The following is a 23,167-nucleotide window of genomic DNA, read 5'->3' as shown; positions in this document are numbered from 1 at the left end:
TGATTCAGATTTCTCATGCCACAGCCAATAGAAGACAGACGGGTTGCTCACATCACATCTACGTCGTCAACCTCTATTTGAGTCAGTTTGAGTCTGGCTCTGTCCACTTCTTATACTGTCTATGTTTTTTTCCTGAGCCCTTTGTTCTCACTTCTCATTTGTAGATATCAAGCAGACAGTCTGCTAATACTCTGATGACTGCTAGCTAGTTGACATGTACTTGCAAAGTTCCTTTTAGTTAGTAGAATGCTTAAAGTGGACTATCAAAATAAAGTGTCATCAATTGAAATCTAACTATCTCTCTGACAGGTCCAGCGTGTTAAATCGGAGGGTCTGTTGTCAGGACCCATGCCTGTCTCAATGGGGGTGCCACAGGGCTCGATTCTAGGGCCGACTCTATTCTACATCAACGATGTGGCTCTTGTTGCCGGTGAGTCTCAAATCCATCTTTATGCAGATGATACCATCCTGTATACATCAGGCCCTTCGTTGGATACTGTGCTCAAAAATCTACAGGAGAGTTTCAATACTATTCAACATTCCTTCCAAAATCTTCAGTTGTTATTAAATTGAGGTTTAACTAAGTGTATGCTTTTCAACCGTTCACTGCCAACACCTGCTTGTCTACCTGACATCACCACGCTGGATGGGTCTGAGTTACCTAGGTGTTTTGTTAGACAGTTCTCTCTCCTTCCAGCCACACAGTAACAAACTAAGTTCTAAAATTAAAGAATTCTTTAATTCTTTTCCGCAACAGGGCCACTTTTACTTATGGTGCCAAACTTGCTTTGGCGGAAATGACTATCATTCCAATGTTCGACTTTGGCGATGTCATCTATCTCTTTGCTGAAAAAACTGGATAGCGTCATACGCTTTGTTACAAATGCCCCTTACAACACCCACCACGTCGACTGGCCGTCATTACCGTAACTACTTGGCATTTAACTCATTGGTACCAGCTTATTCACAAGTCTCTGCTTGGCAAAGTCCTACTGTACTTAAGCTGCTTAGTTTCCATTGCTCTACCCACTCGCAGTCTACGATCTAATAGGTATATCGCCTTAGTCACCCCGAAAGTGCGCACATCATTCGACCACCAATCCTTCCAGTTTGCAGCAGCTAAGGACTGGAACGAATTACAAAAAACCCTAAAACTTGAAGCACTTATATCACCTGTTGCCTTTAAACAACTTCTTTCTGAACACCTGATCTATGTACCTGTTAATTATCTTTGTATTGTATTGTAGAGTGGACCTCTTTCAGTTGCACGACTGTCATAAATGACTTTATCTATTTATTTTTTATTTTAAAAATACATTCATTTGTGCCTTAACTAGGTTACTCAACAGAATTACATATACCTTATCCTGTTCTCTTGACCCTGTATTGCCTTATTGTGTTTCACTGTAATTTGTAAATTTGCTCTCATGTGTTTTGTGTATTTATTATGTAACTTTATGTTGTCTTGCACATTTTTCGCCTTATCTTGGCCAGGTCGCCGTTGATGAGAATTTGTTCTCAATCGGCCTACCTAAAGGTCAAATGAATGTGAGAAACAGATGTGAGCACCTTGAGAAGATATTGATCAAGGATTACATGCTATCCACAACCGCATCATCTCACCGCATGCACACTTTCAATAAAACTTTTTGCGTTGTAGAGGAGAATAAATATATATCAATGTCAAAAGAATCATCTCCATTGTCAGTAGGACAAACTGAATGACACTTCGCTGTTCGAGATTTTGACAATCTCTCCATTGCTCTAAAAACTGTCAATGAAGAATGGCATTTTAACAGCATTAGAAGGCTCAGCGCAGGAATAACCTGAACCAACTCTCTCAATCATTACAGATTCATCAGGGCCAGAGGCACAGTGATGGTTTTAAATATTAAAAAAGAGTTCATGCACCATATCTGCTTTTAATAAATGTAATATTTCATCTCGTCAGGGAGACAGCTTTCGGTTTAATGTGACTCGACCATCCATACCCGATAAGATAAGATAAGCCTTGAGTATGTGAGAGCTGTTCTGTTAAAGGAGAACTCCGGCGAACAATGAACCTTTGGTCTAATAAAACATCGGTACATAGTCAACCGTTCTCTGAGATTTGTTTTCATGATAATCGAATGTAAAGAGTTTTATCTCTAAAAACTGTTTAGCGTATAATGCTAGTAATGGGGGCATTGACTAAGTAAAAAGAAATCGCTAGTTTATACCACTAACAAGGCTCAAAATAGCCCCACACTAACGCAGTAACATAATGAGGCTCCATACATGCAAAACGAAGCATTGAGAACTTTGTAAGTGTACACACCGTTTAATAAGAAGATACTTTATGAAGACAGTTCACTTTGCGTATACAGACAGGAGCCATCTTAAAAAATAGTCTCGATAAGTCAAACCACGAACGTCGTGCTGAGTGATCTGAACTCTATGAAGTTCAACGAACTTCTGAACTGTATGAATGGCGTTCGGGGATCGACTTATCGAGACTATTTTTTAAGATGGTTCCTGCCTGTATACGCGAAGTGAACTGTCTTCATAAAGTATCTTCTTATTAAATGGTCTGTACACTTACAAAGTTCTCAATGCTTCGTTTTGCATGTATGGAGCCTCATTATGTTACTGTGTGAGTGTGGGGCTATTTTGAGCCTTGTTAGTGGTATAAACTAGCGATTTCTTTTTACTTACTCAATGCCCCCATTACTAGCATTATACGCTAAACAGTTTTTAGAGATAAAACTCTTTACATTCGATTATCATGAAAACAAAACTCAGAGAACGGTTGACTATGTACCGATGTTTTATTAGACCAAAGGTTCATTGTTCGCCGGAGTTCTCCTTTAAAGGGGAAGAGTGTAGAGTAAAGAAACGCTTGTTATTAGCGACACCGGTGGCCGTTAAGTGAACTAAAGCAGCTTATTGCTCGTGCTCGCACTCGTGTATACTTTATAGATCTGGCTATGTGAGACTATAACTTGAATGAATCCCTTTTTACTAGGGCTGTCAAATGATTAATCACGATTAATCGCATCCAAAATAAAAGTTTGTGTTTACATAATATGTGTGGGTGCACTGTGTATAATTATTTTGTATATATATAAATACACACACATGCATATACTGTATATTTAAGAAAAAAAAATTTTATATATAAAATATTTATATTTATATATAATATAAATTATATATAAATCTATAAACAGTATATATATGAAAATATTTATTAAATATATACAAGCATGTGTGTGTATTTAAATATATATAATAATTATACACAGTGCACCCACATATATTATGTAAAAAAAAAACTTTTATTTTGGATGCGATTAATCGCGATTAATCGTTTGACAGCCCTACCTTTTACATTAAGGCAACAAACACATAATGTACAGTGCATAATTATTTTCCATAAATGCCAAAGATTCGAAATGATGTGTGGAATCGGAGGATTTTAAAAGTGAAAAATTCTATACGAAATGAACACATTATTAAGTCAGTTATTAATCAGTTATTAAGTTATTCTTTTATTATCAGTTAATCAGTTATTATCAGTTATTAAATTCCACAAGCAATTTATTGCATTACATCAATGTATCAGTATGTTAATATTGACACATTGTGCAGTCGGTTCTCCGAGTGCAGAGTTGAGCTCAAAACACAACATTAATTGGAAATGTTGAGTAAACCACCAAAATAAATGAAGTAAATATATGCATATTTGGAAAGGAAATGATAAACTTGGGAGATGTGTCAAAGAGGATGACATATGTCTTGCTGCAAATGTTGCGGATGATTTGAAACATCCAGCTGTTCTCTGCCGTATGGCTCTAATTAAACAGGAATGTGTTTCCTGAAAACAGATCTAAAATAGAGCTTGAATCTCCATTAATCAGGATTTTTTTCCCCCTGTCAGGTCTCTGTAATCTTAATTAAAAGTCCCCTGGAATTGCCGTTCACACATGTCAGTGGAAATCAGAGCGCTGTAGAGGGTAACCGGGACACTCATCATATAGAATATTTGAGATCCCCAAACCCCTCGGTTGTCGACTTTGCAAACCTCATTTAATGACATCAAACACACACCGCCAAACAAACCTGCGACCGACGGGGCGGTAAACATCCCGCCCGATGGATGTGTGTGTAAGTACTACAGGATCACGAAGATGGTTAATTTCAGCCCTAATTGGAATGTCAGTCTCGATGTGCTCATGGATGTATTTCTTACTTTATTCTCAATATCTCTCAAGTGTACTTTTTGACCCTCTAGGGCGCTTTTCATTACGCACAATTTGCAGGCCCAGGTAAAGCCACTAATTAGGGTTTCAGAGCTGACCTCTATGGCTATATGTGGGATTTGATTAGGCTTCAGTCTGACAGCTCAGGCTAACTCAAGGTTGTACAGCAATCATCTCCATTGACTTAATGACTGCCTCATCAAAAAGGGATGTATAATGCACACCAAACTCACTTTGTTAGCTAAAAGAGAAGAATTTCCCTAACAAGTAGGTGTGGGAAAGAAATGGTTGCAGCTCTTGGCAGAACTAATGTTCCTGTTTGTTTTTCCTCCAACAACAAGCTCCAGGTGGCCACCCTGCTGTAATGAATTTCCATGATCCAAGCTTACTTAACCGGTGAAGCTGGTAAAACTACACTACTAAACTTGGAGACGCCAAGATACCTGCATCCAGAGTGAAACACGGACGAATGTCATTTCATCAAGTCATTTTACAACCCGGAAAACTGGGATTATCCAACACAGATAAACGTGATTCTGGCAGCGTTTATTACACCTGTTGTTGTACGCATCATGGCACTTCAGAAATGAAGGCCGTTTCTCAATATGCGTACTTGTCTGTACTTGTGTTCTTGTGGACTTGTGAAACGTCATCAGTCGCTGCCGAAGTACTGTTCCAATTCAAAGTTCGCATCTAGCCAAGTCCACTTCAAATCCCCGGATGTGTTCTTGAGCCGCCCCGTTTACCGAGGATGCATCGAGAGGTGACTTGTGTGGACTTGAGATAGCCAGGTAACCCAGAATGCACCTCGCACCAACCAGCAAGTGTCAATGGGAGAGGAGAAAATCCGCGAAATATCAAAATACTACTGTTATTGAGTCATGAAATGTAATTTTAAGAGTATTTCAGGCGAGAATGTGGTTGTTTAAATCTCAAATCTGTAGTTTATTTATAAAGATAGCGCCTATATTGTAAAATGCATCTGACGTTTTCGGAGTTCTGACATCCAAGCCTTCAGCGGACACTCAGCGAGATCAACCCCGACTGGAACAGCTTATCCTCGGCTAGTGCTTCTGACGTTTGCCGCCGGCTCTGATCTCTCTAGTCTAGTGGATAAACCTTGACGTATAACTCGTCTTGTGTATAAGTCTATCTTTGGTCTCATTAAACTATAATTTGTTCCATGGCGCAAAAAAAAAAAAAAATAGTTTTTAAGGTTTCATGGCTATTTTTTTTATATTGTCTTCACTATATGAACAATAAAATAAAATGACATAACCCTGTCTCTGTTTAATAAATGTCAATAAAAATCCAATGTTTTATATTTTTAAAATGAAAACAAAAAGATCATGTTCATTTTGTTATAATATATGCAGTGAAGAGAATCGCGTTGCCTGAACCACATGGCCATTAGGCTATTATAAGCTATGTTGTTTTTTGTTAATGAAGAGTCAGAGGGGTGTTTTATAACATATTTCGTCTTATTGTTGACGAAAAGATGCAGAGTTGTAGCAAATTTCGTTTTATTGTTGCCTAAAATATAGAGTAGAGCGTGCTGAGTGACGCGATCAAGTACGCTCTGTTCCATTTGCAGAAGAACCGGACTTGCGACCTCGCATCCTCGGGAGTTCATTCTCCGGAGTCGAACTTGCAAGTCTGAACTACCAAGGACGCAAGTCCGAAGTCTGCGTACTTGGTATTGAGAAACGGCCGAAATGTCCGGTGAGTGGTGCCAAAAAGTTAATGCTGAATCATGTTTGAAAACAATGCACCACCTATACTAAACCTGACCTTATAACCAATAGTGTTAAAGACATAGTTCACTTAAAAATTAAAATGTAAAAAAAAATGTACTCCCTCAAGTTGTTTCAAACCTGTATGCATTTCTTGCTTCTGCTGGACAAGAAGATATTTTGAGGGATGTTGGTAATCAAACAGTTGGATCTCATTGACTTCCATAGTGGAAAAAAAATACTATGGAAGTCAATGGGGTTACCAACAACCTGGTTTTTTTTCAGTTTTGCAAAAATGAAGGTAGAGGAATGTTTTTTGGTTACCATAGTCTAGATTAGTGTTGTCACGGTACCAAAATTTCAGTATTCGGTACCAATACCAGTTAAAATTCACGGTTCTCGGTACCAATTTCGGTACCAAAGCTTAGTTTAAATTTACATATATTTAAGTGTTTATCACGGTTACAAGTATGGAAACTGTACATTTGTATTATAAACACTTTAGAAAAAGATTAGATAAAATGACCTAAAATAAACAATAGTATACACTAACACATTTTTAAAGTTGTTTGAAAAGTTTTAATCCATTATTTATTTAATGCACAATGAATTAAGTGAACAAACATGAACAATCAGGTGTTTGTAATAAATAACATTTTCAAACATTAATTAATGTTGTAAAAATATATTGTTCACTCAATGTGTTGATAACTAAGTAATGTTGATGAATGGTATCTTTGTAGCATTACCATAAAACATGTTTTATTTGACTTGACTGTCCTTTTATTTCATCTAAAACTGCATTCATATTTAATTTTTAAAAGGCTTTTTAAACCTGCTGAGTTATAAAGGCAAGAATACGCCTAGAACTGGCACTAACATTAAATGACAATACTAATACCAGTAGTACTCTGGTGTCGGGTGGATACTACTGTGCTCATGTACTCGTAAAACTACCCCGAAAGCACTTTAGAGGCCGTTCACATGTCGCGCGTGTTTTTAAATTATATTTTTGCGCGTGCTTATTCTTTCCAAAGCGCTTGCTCTCACGCGGCGTCTGTCGTTGCTATGCAACGCCAACGAGTTTTTATTATGAGCGCGCTTGAATCGCGCCTATATTTGAAATTGCGAATTTGCATGTAATCGGCCTCTTATGGCAACGTGACATTAGCCTAATTCAAAATATTTCCATATGTGGCTCTTTCCTCCTTTCGTTTCAACAAGTGGATTCAGAGAGAGAGCCATATCAGCGTTATGAAGAGGACGCAACTGTGCACGTTTCAGACATCGCGTCTAGAACAGAACTGGATTAACCTGGTACTCGGTACCTAGAAAAGCTGGTACCGTAACATTTTTTTTTTTTAGTACCGACTTGGTACCGAAGTACCGAGTTTTTTGACAACACTAGTCTAGATAGTGTAGACCTAGTTTGGCTCTGCCCTCCTACGTACTTCCGCTCAATTTTCATTTTCCTTCAGTACTACGTCTGGGTTTGTGGTGTATTCTTTGGTTTTCTACAGTCAATTTTTTACTGGTTCAATCAGCGAACAGAGGGAGTGGCTGAGAACGATGGCGTAGCTGTCATGCGCTAGTTTGAGTCGTCTTACGTCACGGCTAAACGTTAGCGATTGATATGGCAGATCCAGAGTGGCTCAGGGCAGATCCAAAAGTTTTAAACTTCATCAAAGTACCCGCCTACAAGGAAGTTAACGCTCGTCAATAGAGCGAGGCCAGACTCTCTGTACAAATGAAATGAGAGTCTAGTGATTCGCTGTTGATGGCGTGGTAATATGTGAGGTTGGGGATTTTAGTGTGGCGACTCAGAGGAAGGCAAACCAGAACAGCTTCTCTCAGATAGGTCGTTATAATTGGTTCACACAAATCAAAAAACAAAAAAGGGAGGGTTCTCTCTTTTTGTTTTGCAGTTCAACAAAAGTTATAGGCTCCAACGGCCTACACAGGGCAAAAAATTACACACTTCAACTGAGAAGAGTGGCTGCCTCTGAAATCACATACTGTCTCAGGTAGGTACTTATTTTGTAATTAAGTTATTACTTCATTGACTGCTAAAAAGGATGGTCCGTAGTATGAATGTAATCTGGATGTACTACATTCATCATGACCCAGAGCATTAGTTGCGTCATTTCACCGTCATTCCGAAATCCTCTCCTGTGGCCTAATGGGATAGTAAAGTGTCTATCGTATACACACTTCAGAATCTCACCAGAAGTAGTAGGTCAGTCGGGGTTCATTTTGCCAACTCCTTTATGAGTACTGTGAATTCAGACATCCTTCTTCTGTCACATACTTTTTTTGTCTACTGTAGTAGGGAAGTTTGCGATTTTGGTTGCCACCAGTGTTGGGAAAGTTCACTTTCTACATGAACTAGTTCAAAGTTCAGTTCACAAATTTTAAAATGAACTAGTTCAGTTTATAGTTCATACTTCACAATTGTGAACTAAGTTCACAGTTCCAAAAATGAACTAGTTCATAGTTTTTTTTTCCATATGTTGCCGTGAGCTATTTTAGTTTTTTTTTTATTATTATTGCCACAGCCCTTATATAACCACATACAGCAATTATTTAATATGCAGGCAAAGTTTGCACAGAAATGTAAGATTTTTCTCATCCTCACGACCTTTAAAAACTCGTCTAAATGATGATCGATGCTATGTCGACTACATGCTGCTTTTTGTTTTGATGACGAATGCGGTGCGACACTGGTGGCTGGTGTTGCCAGATTGGGTGTTTATTTCGCTACATATTAAGGCCTGTTAACGGTGTGTTTTAGCCTGGAAGGCTCTATAGAAATCTGGCACCCCACTGAACAAAGTTAAACTGAGAGAGCGTTCGTTCACAGACACTAGAATGAACGCGTTCACAGTAATGTTCATCAGGCAGTAATACAGTACGTTCAGTTCACGTTCGGCCAAAATATGAATGAGTTCATGAACTATCGTTCAATGAACGCACTCAGGCACAACACTGGGTGTCTCCTACATTGGCAGAACTTACAGTAGCCGCTGGTTAAGTGCCAGTTTGGGGATTGTAGTTCTCTATTGTCGGCCATCTTGTTACTGGCCTCAACGCATGGGATTCTGGCAGTTGTAGTTTAGGTGGAAGGCTACCAACCACCTTTTTGGGACGTACTGTACCTCCCATCTAATGCACGACCTCTGGTGATACCACAAGTGTAAAAATATATCACTATATTATAGCAAGTGAGTTTTTTAGGGTTGAAAATGCGGCTGCACTGAGATAAGCGGCAGTGTTGAGCCGTAGCTTTGCTAAAATCATGAAGCTTTAAATAGAAGTTAATTAGTGAGGTACCACAGGCAAACACTACAATTATCTTGCACTACTTCAACAATTATGTTGAAAATGTTCCGTCGGTTGTTAAGAATCAAAACATAGTGATGTCTATTTCGTAAATGAATCACTTCCTTGCAATGAATTGAGTTGGTTAGCAAAGTCTCAGTCAGTTTGTGATTCAGTGTGAATCATTTGGACAGCTCACTCACTCACTCACTCAGTCACTCACTCACTCATTCACACTCTCAGTCAGTCACTCACTCAGTCACTCACTCACTAACTCACTCACTCAATCACTCACTCACTCAGTCACTCACTAACTCACTCACTCAATCACTCACTCACTCACTCACTCAGTCACTCACTCACTCAGTCAGTTACTCACTCACTCACTCACTCAATCTCACTCACTCACACACACTCACTCAGTCACTCACTCAGTCACTCACTCAGTCACTCACTAACTCACTCACTCAGTCACTCACTCACTCACTTAGTCAGTTACTCACTCACTCAATCACTCACTCAGTCACACACACACTCACTCAATCACACACACACTCACTCAGTCAGTCAGTCAGTCACTCACACACTCAGTCACTCACTCAGTCACTCACTCAATCACTCACTCAATCACACACACTCACTCAGTCACTCAGTCAGTCAGTCACTCACTCACACACTCAGTCACTCACTCAGTCAGTCAGTCACTCACTCAATCACACACTCAGTAGATATTTACCCTCAATCCGCTAATACAAAGTCTGCAAAAGTATTGACTCTCAGGAATGAAGGAGGGCTCTATCAAGTTAAACCCCCGCATGTTCAGCTTGTTACAGTAATGACTCTTAAATTGAACTCTTGAACGTGTGAATCAAAATTTAGTACACCAAAGCACCACAAAGAAATTTGCGAGTGCACTAACTGTCATGTGAATTCACAAAAACACATTTATTTGGGGGAAATGTTTTGCTCGTAAATTGCACTTGTACCATGAGTCTTTAAAACACTCGTCACTAAGTTTGTAATTTCATCTAATGCAAAGACATTTAGAAATGTTAAATGTGGCCCTAAGTGTGTCGAAATCATTTTTGGAGCCTGTCATGCTGGGACGAGAGCAAAAACAAACATGCAAATGATAATCAAAAGAAAGAAATGGCACTACAAAGAGAAATGTTTGTGATTCCTGTGACTTGAAAAACACAGCGGCACCTGAAGGATGGATTCTCATCTGAAAGCTCGAGGCATTTTGAATCATGTGAAGATCAATGCGGACGTGTGGGAGACTCACCCTAAAGAACTCTTTGGTTGATCCTGAGTCCAAGGTTCCGTATGCGATCTCAGTTTGTTTGGCCAGATCCTCAGCGCTCTCTATGGGAGAGACCATCCTCTCCACTGTGAGGAAAGCAGCCAGGTTAGCCGTGTAGGACGAGATTATGATGAGGGTGAAGAACCACCAGACGCCTCCCACTATTCTGCCCGATAAGGACCTGATGCGCAAACACAAACATTCAGGCTTTGGATGCTTTCCTGATGCACAAACACGCTTGTAATCAATATATCAACCTCACAAACATGTATTTCTGGATGTACACACATGAGACATATTTTGTTGATCCTGGAACAACATTCCTGTCTCCTAAAACCCAACCATACCCATTACTTCTCTTAAAGTCAGAGGGCACATTGGTTGTAAACCTAAACTTGACATAAACTGTAACCTTGTCCCTCAAATCTGATTGGTTGATTGGAATATTGTTCCAGGATCAACAAAGATGTTGGAACACATTGTTCACCGATTAAACTAATTGGCAGTTTCTTGTATTGGTGATTGAAGCCTTGCCCAAGTTAAAGGAGAACTTCGGCGAACAATGAACCTTTGGTCTAATAAAACATCGGTACATAGTCAACCGTTCTCTGAGATTTGTTTTCATGATAATCGAATGTAAAGAGTTTTATCTCTAAAAACTGTTTAGCGTATAATGCTAGTAATGGGGGTAAACCACGAACGTCGTGCTGAGTGATCTGAACTGTATGAAGTTCAGCGAACTTCTGAACTGTATGAACGGCGTTCGGGGATAGACTTATCGAGACTTTTTTTAAAGATGGCTCCTGTCTGCGTACGCGAAGTGTCTTCATAAAGTATCTTCTTATTAAACGGTCTGTACACTTACAAAGTTCTCAATGCTTCGTTTTGCATGTATGGACCCTCATTATGTTATTGAGTTAGTGTGGGGCTATTTTGAGCCTTGTTAGTGGTATAAATTAGCGATTTCTCTTTACTTACTCAATGCCCCCATTACTAGCATTATACGCTAAACAGTTTTTAGAGATAAAACTCTTTACATTCGATTATCATGAAAACAAATCTCAGGGAACGGTTGACTATGTACCGATGTTTTATTAGACCAAAGGTTCATTGTTCGCCGGAGTTCTCCTTTAAAGGGATAGTTCGGTAACACTTCATTTTGATGGTCTCTTTTGAACATCCTGTTGACTATAAGTAACTTTGCAACTACATGTCAACTAACTGTCATCAGAGTATTAGTAGACTGTCTGCTTTATATCTGCCAACTCTTTATAGTGATGCTCCTCCAACAGACATTATACTGACTATAAGTAACTTTGCAACTACATGTCAACATATTCTATCCCTAACCCTACCAGTCTACTAATACTCTACTAACACTCTGGTGAGAGGTAGTGTGCAACATTACGTTACTTATAGTCAACTGAATGTGTTAAAGGGAAACCGCAATAAAGTGAAACCGATAGTTCACCCAAAAACTATCATGTCGTCATCATTGCCTCGCCCTCATGTCATTCCAACGCGTTCTCATCCTAAGGCGTCATATAGTGGCGCTTTTGACATTTCGTCTACATCCAACGCACCTTTAGTGTCAATATGAGGCGCAGATATATATGGGCCAGAAAGCGCCTCCTAGTGGTCTAACCCAGACCTAATCCCACTCATAACTAAACAAAGCTCTGTGCGTGTTATATTGACGCTAAAGGGTGCCATGTGCGTTGGATTTAGACGAAATTTCAAAAGCGTCAGTATAGGATGAGAACGCGTTGGTCATTCCAAACCCAGAAGTCTTTGGTTTATCTTCAAAACACACATTTATATATTTTTAATGAAAGCTGAGAGGTTTCTGTTCCTCCATTGAAAGTATAGGTAACCAAAACTTACAATATCCAAAAATTTACTTCCACATCTAAACGCATATACATTGAGTGCATCATATATGGTATAAACATGGATACCAACCAGTTTTATTCTAAACACAAAGCTTCAGTGTTTACTAAATGCATATGCGCATTGATCATTGTTTAGATTTTTAAAAAAAGCCTAAATGAAATCTGTTTATGTAAAGCGACAATGTCTCTTCAGAAGCCGTGATATGGGTTTGTTTACCGGTGCCTTTATGGGCTTTTCGGATCTTATCAGTTTTGGTTAACTGGACTTTCAATGGAGGAACAGAAACCTCTCAGGCTTCATTGAAATGTCTTAATTTGAAGATCAACCAAAGTCTTATGGGTTTGGAATGACATGAGGGTGAATACATGATGAAAGAATGAGCGTTATTTGAGTAACTATCCCTTTAAGCCTAAATAAAAACATTAGATTAGGAAATATGTTACAAATCAATTTTAAAATGTTTTTTGGTGAATTTATAGAGGACGAGATTGCAATGTCAAAGCGGTGCATCTCATTCTTTGAACAAGTGGTCGATCATCTCTATTCTGCTCTATCAAATCATCTTCTTGTAGTCCACGTTCATCCACTTCGTTTAGATACATGACTTGCATCCTATTTAGCCACATAGAGAAGCATTTTTTTCCCAAATGCAATATATTCAGATGTAAGTGTGTCGTTTTCTTTCCTTCGTCTGAATGTTGGGCAGTGGCCTTTAGAAGACCATGCAGGTTTGAGAAATACTCACACAGAATGCAAATAACAAGTAGAAACTCTAGTGGACTTATGTACACACTATAATTATTGAATTTTTAAATGAACAAGACTTTTAATAACACTGTAGAGCCATTTGAAATCTAGTCTGCAGAAATATAGTCATGTAAGATTGTAATAACCAATCAATGCTGCAAAGTGTTCCACATAACTAGTGTTGCAGATCAGGGCCAAATGCTGGTTAAAAGCCCCGGGCAGGATTGCACTGATGGGGAAAAGAAAATTAAAATCTATCTACAGCAAAAACGACATAGAATTAGTCTGATAGTGTAATATAGATGTGCGTAAAACTCGAAAAATTTGAATATTGTGCAAAAGTTCATTTATTTCAGTAACTTAAAAGGTGAAACTTACATAGACTCATTACATGCAAAGTGAGATATTTCAAGCCTTTATTTGTCATAATTTTGATGATTATGCCTTACAGCTTGAAAATGAAAATTAGAATATTGTGAAAAGGTTGTAATAGCTGTAAGCCATAATCATCAAAATTATAACAAATAAAGGCTTGAAATATCTCACTTTGCATGTAATGAGTCTATTAAATGTATTTAACTTTTGCAAGATATTCACATTTTTCGAGTTTCATCTGTAAGTATGGATTAAGATACTTGGTCACAGTCACTTCAACTTAAAATTATACAAAATCCAAATTTCAATCAATTAATGTGCCATCTCATGTCATAGCAAATATGTCATTTGTTGATATATTTTGAATATCTTAACAGATACTGAGAAATGTATTAATCTTTTTTTTTATTGAATACTAAATTGGCAGCTGGCAGTGGGGAATATAAGGGGCTCTGAAAAATGATCTATGACAGCGAGCCGCACAACGCAGTCATTATTAATCAACTTCCTACTGTTAAACGGAGGAACAATGTGAATAATCATACATCTCCGTCACAGAAGCCTACAAAGTGCTGCGGTTGGACTTCTCAAACAAAAAAATGAGACATTCATAGAAAGAGCCAAATGAGAATATGTTGCTCAGCTAATCCTTTACAAAAGAACAAATTAAAACTAGAGCTGTGTCTGCATATTCTTTTTCAGCGTGAAATACTGGAATTAGCCTCAGAATTAGAGCTGTAATGTGTTTAATGTGCTCTGTCGGTAAAGTCCCCAGTAGCACCTCAATGCAGAACGGGGAGGAGTCGGATCACGATCCAAGGGGTGGAGATGGGTAGGATTAGGGGTGGGTTTAGGGATCAGGGGGCGGAGTTGGTTAGGTTTAGGTGTATGTAAGGTGGGAGGAGTTGGATCTGGATCCGACTCCTCCCCATGGATTTCATGTTCCGCAGTGAGGACCATCCCTCACAGAAGAAGCGCTTGTGTCATTGATATACAGCACTGAATGACATGTGCAGTTATCATTTAACATTTTTCAAAGAATCGGTTAACATTTTTCAAAGAAATCTAAAAAAGTGGTAAAAACAAAAGCAGGTTTGTGAACACTGATGGTCTTGCAGAGTCTCAGCTTTCTTTTACTATTGTTATTTATTATATATATTCTTTTGGTTATTTATTGTTTTATTGTCGTTCGAAATAAAGCCTGACCTTCAGCCAGAAGCCTGTATGTGGAAATTAACTAACAATAAAATAAAATATACAGTATTTATTAATCTTTGTTAATGTTAGTTGATAAAACTATGTCAGTTCACTGTGCATTAGGTAATGTTAACAAATACAATGTTTGTTATTAACTAAAATTAATAAATGCTGTAGTAGTATTGTAATAAAATACTAAATAGTAATAAAAGTATTGTTCGTTCTTAGTTCACGGTAGCTCTCAAACCGTATTCACTTTATAGCCCTTAATCCTGTAATTGTGGACAAATGTGGGCACAGAGGACTCAGGTGTGATCCTAATTTTTATTTATTATAAATGTTATATCACTGTCTTCGATAAAGTTTTGTCTATCCATTTATGGTGTTTTTCTTTTATTTTGGGTTTATTTTTGAATTTATTTACTTCAAAAAGTACCATATTTTCTACGTAAATTATGCTTATTTTTATGTTTTATTATTATTATTTATTAACTACATTAAAATATCATTCCAATAAGTTCTTAGAGCTAAACCCTAAAGATGAAGTGACGTTGCTGTCACCTGGTGTCTTATTTTGGCTCATTTTAGAATGATCTAAATTACAGTTTTTCCCATTCATTTCTATGGGTGCCCATTTATGACCCAAATACAAGATTAAGGAGGTTTTTTTTTTCACCCACTTAACATTGTAGAATTGAGTCAAAAAAATTAATAAATGTGTGTGTTCAGGAGGCAAACTTAGGAAAAGTAGCCAAGTCTTGTACCGCTCAGATCAAAGGAAGTATTTTTTAAAAATAAATCAAAACTATTTTGCCCACATTTATTTGTCCAGAATACGGTTTTAGGGTTAACTAATTAACCTTCATATAAAGTGTTACCGTTATCACATATTTTGACAAATGAATGAATTCCCATTGTCTTGTGATTGATGAATAAAAAAATCTGATGTAGAATTGAAAATCTGGGGTGTTTTTCAGTCAGGACCCAGTGATAAAGTGTCTGTTCATTAAAGGCACACTATGCAGGAATTCCGTTTTTGTCAAACAGCGCCCCCTAGAGTCTTGTATTTAACATTACTGTTGTAAATACCACTCACGCAGGGCGTCTCTGCCATAGACTTGTCTCTGCATACGGTTAAAAGATGGCTGTGATTTGTACATGTTATTTGTACACTCTGTGACTATACAAATCACAACATGTAAATAGGAAAATGTTTGCGTTATTTTGTCACTTATTTGGGATTTGTATGCTAGCTGTATCCATTCACATCCAGTCTTTGTGCTAAGCTAGGCTAGCAGTGGGTGCGTCAGACAGAGTTACAGCACGCACGGAGATGAAAAAGGTATGTATGGACTTATCTAACTCTGCACTGTAAAAAATATTTTCAAGATTTGTTATCACAACATATTTTCTTTTGTCAAATCAACTTAATAATAATTTATTTAGTTGAGTTGAGATAACTTATTATTTTGAGTTTCTGATGGTTAAATGAATCTACTTCATTGTATTAACTCACTTTTTCCAGTTCAATCAACTTAAAATTTTAAGGCAACCCAGGTTACTTACTTTTTTAAGTTAAACCAACAATATTTTTTTTACAGTGTAGTAATCACAATATTTTTTCTTTTGTCAAATCAACTTAAATAATTTATTTAGTTCAGATAACATATAATTTTGAGTTTCTGGTGGTTAAATTAATCTCCTTCATTGTATTAACTCACTTTTTCCAGTTCAATGAACTTAAAATTTTAAGGCAACCCAGGTTACTTAAGTTTTTAAGTTAAACCATCAATATTTTTTTTACAGTGTGGGGGTTATGGTGAATAAGCTAAAGTCCCAAAAAAGTCAGAGTGTTCCTTTAAGGTACAATTCTTGCATAGTGTGCCTTTAAACAAGTGTCTGTTCGTTGAACTGTGCAAACTGAATTAGCCCATACTGGGACCAAGTAATTTATGGCCGATACTGCGGCCAATTCAGACAATGCCAACATGGACAAACCCATCAAGCCCACATCATGCTACATTTGCCCCCATCATGGCTGGGTGGACACCTTTTTTAAGACTATAAAGAGAAACCAACCTTGGTGAGATATCACAGCCCTGCTGCATGAAGGCCCCAAGAGAGAACCACAGGCTGTTAAAAATCCCAAAGTCATTAGGCGGGTCTGGAGGGGTCTGGGGGTCTTTGGCTTCATCAGTCTCATCCAGGTGCCACTCGTAGGGGCTAAAGCGGCTCACGAGGAACAGCACCACACTGACGCCGATGTAGGCGAACACGATACACATCCAGATCTCGTATGCCAGAGGGTCCAGGAAGGAGAACACACCCGGCTTGGACTTCTGGGGTTTCTTGATCATAATGGAGATCCCCAAACTCATGAAGGGCTTCGAAAAGTCGATGACTTCCTCTCGCACAAGCGTGATTGTTAACGGTGCGACAGCTATATCTGCTCTCTGGAAAACGGGGACATGAACAGAACGTGTTAGAGCAGAACACGCAGCAGTGCAATAAACAAGCAATGCAATATGACTGTATATCTGCAGTTCTCAGAAAGAAGGCTATACTGCACAGGGTCGTAACTATTTTCCCGCCGCTGACCGAATTTATACGCTAGGTGGCGCTGTTACACAATTTCTGAAAGGGTAGAACATTTCCAGATCAAAACACAAGCAAAAAAAAGTAGCAGATACAAGCGCTAATCGTATAATGACACCAAACAACTGTGGGTGCAATGCACAGTTTGTCCTGTTGGTGGCAGTAATGGGGAAATCATTTGTTGTGATGGAACTTTTATGTCAAGAGGAAATTCCTCCACTTTAGTCAAGAAGGAGCTTTACATGTTCATCATGAGGCGAGCTACACCACCAACAAAAAGATACAGGTAACGAATATCTTCAGTATGTGCACATAATTTAAATCGTGAAGATTTTGTTGATGTGGAATATAGAATGCAGCTTTTATTAACACATGATAATGTTACAGACAATCATAAACACATTTTCAGATGACTGCCTAAATTGATTTGTGGATATTTGTGTTATGCAAGTATATTTGTCATAGTTTACAGATGTAAAAAAGTGTCTAGATATGCTTAGATGCTAAAAATGTGTTATCATTATATCACACTACAATAGAAAATTACTTTATGAAACATTCGAGGTGAAACTTTTTTATTAGTTTACTTCTAGAGGATGACATGGTGAAAAATGACTTGAAATAATACTAAAAATAGGTTCAGATGAATGTTAAAGGCTTCGGCCTGGCCCCCAGTTACTGTGGTCTGGAACCGCCACTGCGTCGTAGACATGAGTTTCTCAGCTTTTTGTTCAAAATGTTGCTTTTTTTAATGAAAATAACCCACATTCAAGTGTTGATAAAAATGAATGCATGAAGCTAGAATTTTTTTTTTGTTCTTTGTTCTTTATTTTGACATATTGCATTTTAAAAAAATTCAGAATATTCTAGGGGCCATGTAGGTTTTGTGAAAATGATCAAAAATCCTGGCTACTTTTTAAAAGACGCTGGCGGGGAAAGACTTAATGGAATATTCCGGCTTTGGTGGGTTGCTGTTGGTTATCACTGACAAACCTCAGTTTATAAAAACAAGAACCACAATAACAGCAATATAAAAGATAATTTAACCATCATTTTAGGCCGAAAGTTTTTTAAATTAATATTTTTTTGTTGTTTTTTTTACTTAAGCGGAATGGTATGAAACTTGGTAATTTTTCTGAAAAAGATGGAAAAAACTGGAAGAATCCTAAAATACAGAGGGATTTCTTTGGGGTAAAATCTCCAAATCAGTCACTACGGACGAAGTAGCATTTGATAACATCTATGTCCAATTGCAAAAGTATTTCCAATTGCAAGTTATGTCTGAAAACACTCTTATAGGCTAATAGGGAACACACATCCCTATATATTTATACAGAGGGCTGTACAGGCATCTATTGGTATTTACAGCATGGTATTGCTCAGGATTTTCTTTATTTCTTTACACAAATCTGCCTTCCATGAATTGGATTTTAAATACCTTTGATCTATTTTATTTTATTTTTTTACTTAAACACTGTATCAATTGAGAATAATACTAACATGATTTTTTTTCTTCTCATTTTTGTATTATTTTATATAGAAGTAAATGGTGCATAATTGAATTTGAATGGTCTATGATTTATACACAGAAATGTTTTTTTTAATGATTTTATCAGTTTTTCCTTTTTAATTAATTAAAAACAAAAAATCTAATGTAAAACAATCATCCATCATTTTGTGGCAGCCTAATTTCACTGAGTCCACTTACATTTGTAAAATGTAGGATTAATTGATCTATATTTTCGAAAAAACTGTTTTTTTTTAAACAAGATGAGACTAATGTCAAAATATAAAACCGTTTAATAAAATAATTAGGGCTGTCAAACGATTAATCGCGATTAATTGCATCCAAAATAAAAGTTTGTGTTTACATAATATATGTCGGTGCACTGTGTAGAATTATTTTATATATCTACACACACACACACATGCTTGTATATATTTAAGAAATATTTTTTTATGCATATACTGTACATAGATTTATATCTAATTTACATTATATATAAGTATTTTATATATAATTAATATTTTTTTCTTAAATATACATGCATATGTGTATTTATATATATATAAAATAAGTATACACAGTGCAAGTGCACCCACATATACTGTATTATATAAACACAAACTTTTATTTTGGATGCGATTAATCGCGATTAATCGTTTGACAGCCCTAAAAATAATATAGCAGCATTCATTTTGTTGTCATTTAATAGAATATATTTTCGCCTTTATGCTGAAGTGTGGAGATGACAAGAATAAGTTATTTGTAGCTTTACTCAATAAATTGCTATTCAGCATTTAGCATAAATCATGCGTAGACATAACAGTCTGGTAGTTTGCTATATCTTTGCACGTATCATGCCAAGTTTTCTGTGTTTATATAATCATCACATGATTTTGGAAAAATGTGATATAATTTGCAGTGACAAATCCATAAAGAGATGTTACGGCACCACTTTCAAAACAGTGATTAGTGAACTACTGTAAAAGCACCGTTTTTTTTGTTTTCACAAAACGAGAGACAGGACATTTTCAATTTATTTTCAGTAGGTAATCAGATGTCCACACTGTGTTGAACCATTTGGACGAATCAATCATATCTGCCACAGAACATTACATGTCGAGCTAGAAAGGCGGACATTTTGTGTTTTCTCAGGCCATGGTGTTCGGAAGGAAACCAGGAAAAAGACTTTCACTGCCTCACTGCCTGACCGTGTAGCGCAGAAGTGACAGCTGAGCATTCACTTGACCAGATAGCGAGAGTCTTGCTAATTTCAGTGACCCCTACACTGCTGTATCGGCCTCAGACAGAGCGTGATCAGATCAAGCGGGAGACTTTGTTGGAAAATCCTATTTCAACGCTTCCCTTTTCATGCTTCACATAATGTTGCTGTGGGAGCTGCAGATATGAGGCACAGCCGCTTTCCACTTCCCATAATCCTCAGAGGCACTCTAGCATGAGCATATAATAAAAAGGCAGTGAAAGATTCGATCTCACATGTGTCCTCAGCCAGGAGGACATTAGTTATGCAATCAGGGAGTATAAGGTCACGGAAACTCTGCAGGTGAACGCTGGTTATAAAAGCCTCTACAAATATTAATATCCTTTTATCTTGTGGTTTAGTGAATGGAACTCGGGTGTACTGTCTCAATAAATCATAGAATCATTTGCATATAAATAGCTAATTAAGAGTCTACCAGAAGTGATTTATCAGCGAGGAAGAAAAATGCCTCAAAACTCTCAACGTCTAGATAAATAATCGCATGTGATCATTCTAGCTTTCAAATTAGCTATGTATTGCACAAACTTGCACAGGTAAATCCAATTGATGTTAAAAGCAGACCTGTTGATAAAACACGAAAGAAAAATAACGAGATAAAGAGGTGTCAACTAATCCACTTATTTCATTTAGAGGAATCCCAGAGGATTCATTTATTTTTTTTTAATCTGCTTATGGCAAGGAACGGAAAACAAACCCACGAACGCTGTAGCCTTATAAAAGCACAGAGCTGTCTGAAAACTTTGAGTCAAGAGATGACAGGAGTGGATCATATGATTATAATTTGATTAGATGATTATAGTATCAATCCGCGTTGGGGGAAGTTATTTCGAAAGCGAAGCTTCCCGAGCGGTTAAACTACAGTCAAGCTAAACGCTTTTGAAAAAGTCATTCGCTACACTACAAGCTATTAAGAAAAAGCTTAGCATTGACGACTATATATTGAAAGGCCATTCTGCGAGATAACCTTTGAAAGACTTGCAAAATCAGATAAATATATTTGTCAAAAGGTCAAACGTGGCTGAGAAACGTCGGTCCAGCTGAAAGGCGGTTATGCTCGACGGTTCCTTGGTGGTGATATTTTTTCGTTCTTATCTCCACATGCAATTTTTTTTTCCCATTTTGATAATAATTTGAGGATAATTTCAAACGTTTGCACATCAAAACCAGGCAATCTCTCTGGCTGATGGTAAGGAAATTGAACAGATGAGGTAGCCTAACCCTCATGCATTTTGTATATGGTCTTCATTCTTGAATGTCGGCTTGGGGAATTGGAAGTGATTTCTCTGGGTTTTCCTCCATTTATAGCTGGGGAGCGCTTTGACAAATGCAAAAATGGCGGGCTGCCTGGACGCACTGTGAAAAGTGCCTTTGAGATCCAACAGCATACAGAGGAAAACAAAGCAGTGCATGCTGGGAAGGAGCATGTTTAAGACACAATGTAGCCACCCGCACTGTCTGGCTGCGGTTATAGTTGAATGACACCCAGACATTTCCAGTCAGTTTCCCCACGCTCCTTCCCATGAACGGAAGACAAAAAGGCAATTCACTTCTTCCAACGCCTTATTTGACAGCAATTTCTCTATATCATTTATGCAAGGTTCATGAATACATGATCCACTACTCACCCCATAGACTAGTTCACCCACCATCCCGTTCCAAGTCTTGGTCTCAGGGTCACGGGCGCCGTACTTTCCGTCCATGACTATGGACAGTCTGTACTTAATCCCAACGTGTTTGGCAATCTCAGAAGCTAAATCGACACAGTAGCCCTCATACTTGTCATTGCCTTCCAGATGCATGTGGTTTTTCTTGTACATCACATATGGTGCTTCCTGTTAACCAAACACACACTCGTTTATTACCATCTTTGCTTATTGCTTTCATTGTCTGGCGTCACAGGCACCAGAGCCCACCAACAGCTTATCAGTCACAGGCATGCAGGCATGCTGGGATATTCATACATACCAACCCATTCTCTCACACACATAATCCACCAAACTGGAACACAAGAGAAAGGACAGAAGCAGCAGACAGGGAATTGCGGGACATTGATCCACATGTGGCCGTGGTCAGACAGCTAATCGCCCGAGGCCCTCTTTACACCTGATATTAACCTCTGTCTCAGGTGATCCAATCACGAGTGGTCAACTGAGACGAATTGTTGTCTAGAGTCTGAGAGTTAAAGTCTACATTCTGCCTGGTCATGGTCTGGGACTCGACCTGTGGCTGTCTGAGTTTCAGCTTTATAGTTAACAATCATATATCTCTTAAGTTGGCGGGATTTCTTTTAAAGTAGCTACAGAAATTTTGCAAGAAATTCATGGCCTTGACTGACTATATAGAGTTTTTTTCTGTTTTGGTTCATTGACAATTGACAATTGGCCTGGTTCGTAGATGGCTGGGCCTTGGTTTGGGTTGGTGCTTTGAGAGGTTTAGTTTGGATCTTGGTCTTGGGATCAAAACCTTTGAGATGGATGATATCAGGTGTGAACGAGGTCTGAGACCACAAAGAGCATTGGAGACAAATAAAAGTAGGTTATGGTGCTTTTTAACTACACAGTACCAGCTCGACTCGACTCGACTCGGCTCGCCTTTGTTTGGTTTTCCACTGGTTGTACCTGTACCTGCTTTCGGGTACTTTTTTTGTACCACCTCCGGCGAGGTTCTGAGCGAGCTGAGGCGATACTAAAATGTCACATGAAAACAATGCCGACTGCTGATTGGTCAGAAAGAAGCGTCACCATTCACTGTGTCATCATTGCACGCGCCAGATGGAGTATCCAGAATAACCCCGCCATTTTTAAATAATTTGGCCAGAGATAGTTACTAAACTTACTATTATCATTATGGCAACTCCAAAGAATTAGCCGTGGTCAAACGAGGAGGTGCAGATGTAACGGAGGCCAGCTAGTAGTTGCTGTGCAAGTAAACCTCACTCCCCTGATCTCAATAGGCGCTCTAGCAACAGACTTTAGCCTC

General features: G+C 38.0%; 1 protein-coding gene across 6 annotated transcripts in view; it reads right to left on the bottom strand.

Moving 5' to 3' along the window:
• Positions 1-23,167, bottom strand: part of gria3b (glutamate receptor, ionotropic, AMPA 3b) — a 199,061-nt gene that overhangs the window by 26,102 nt on the left and 149,792 nt on the right. For all 6 annotated transcript variants that reach the window (XR_016169632.1, XM_089134685.1, XM_039694143.2 and 3 more), the window contains exons 10-12: positions 21,814-22,020; positions 16,887-17,260; positions 10,578-10,776 (exon numbers count right to left, since the gene is read on the bottom strand). Coding sequence is in view for 5 of the 6 variants with exons in the window: in XM_089134685.1 (XP_088990811.1) it covers positions 10,578-10,776; positions 16,887-17,260; positions 21,814-22,020 (780 nt within the window). In the remaining variant the exon portion in view is untranslated. The remainder of the gene's footprint in view (positions 1-10,577; positions 10,777-16,886; positions 17,261-21,813; positions 22,021-23,167) is intronic.

Source organism: Pimephales promelas, chromosome 9, assembly GCF_988280905.1.
Source record: "Pimephales promelas chromosome 9, fPimPro1.hap1.1, whole genome shotgun sequence".
In the NCBI taxonomy this organism is placed as follows: domain Eukaryota; kingdom Metazoa; phylum Chordata; class Actinopteri; order Cypriniformes; family Leuciscidae; genus Pimephales; species Pimephales promelas.
Note: the sequence above shows the minus strand (reverse complement) of the source record. Positions and strands in the feature narration are given on the sequence as shown.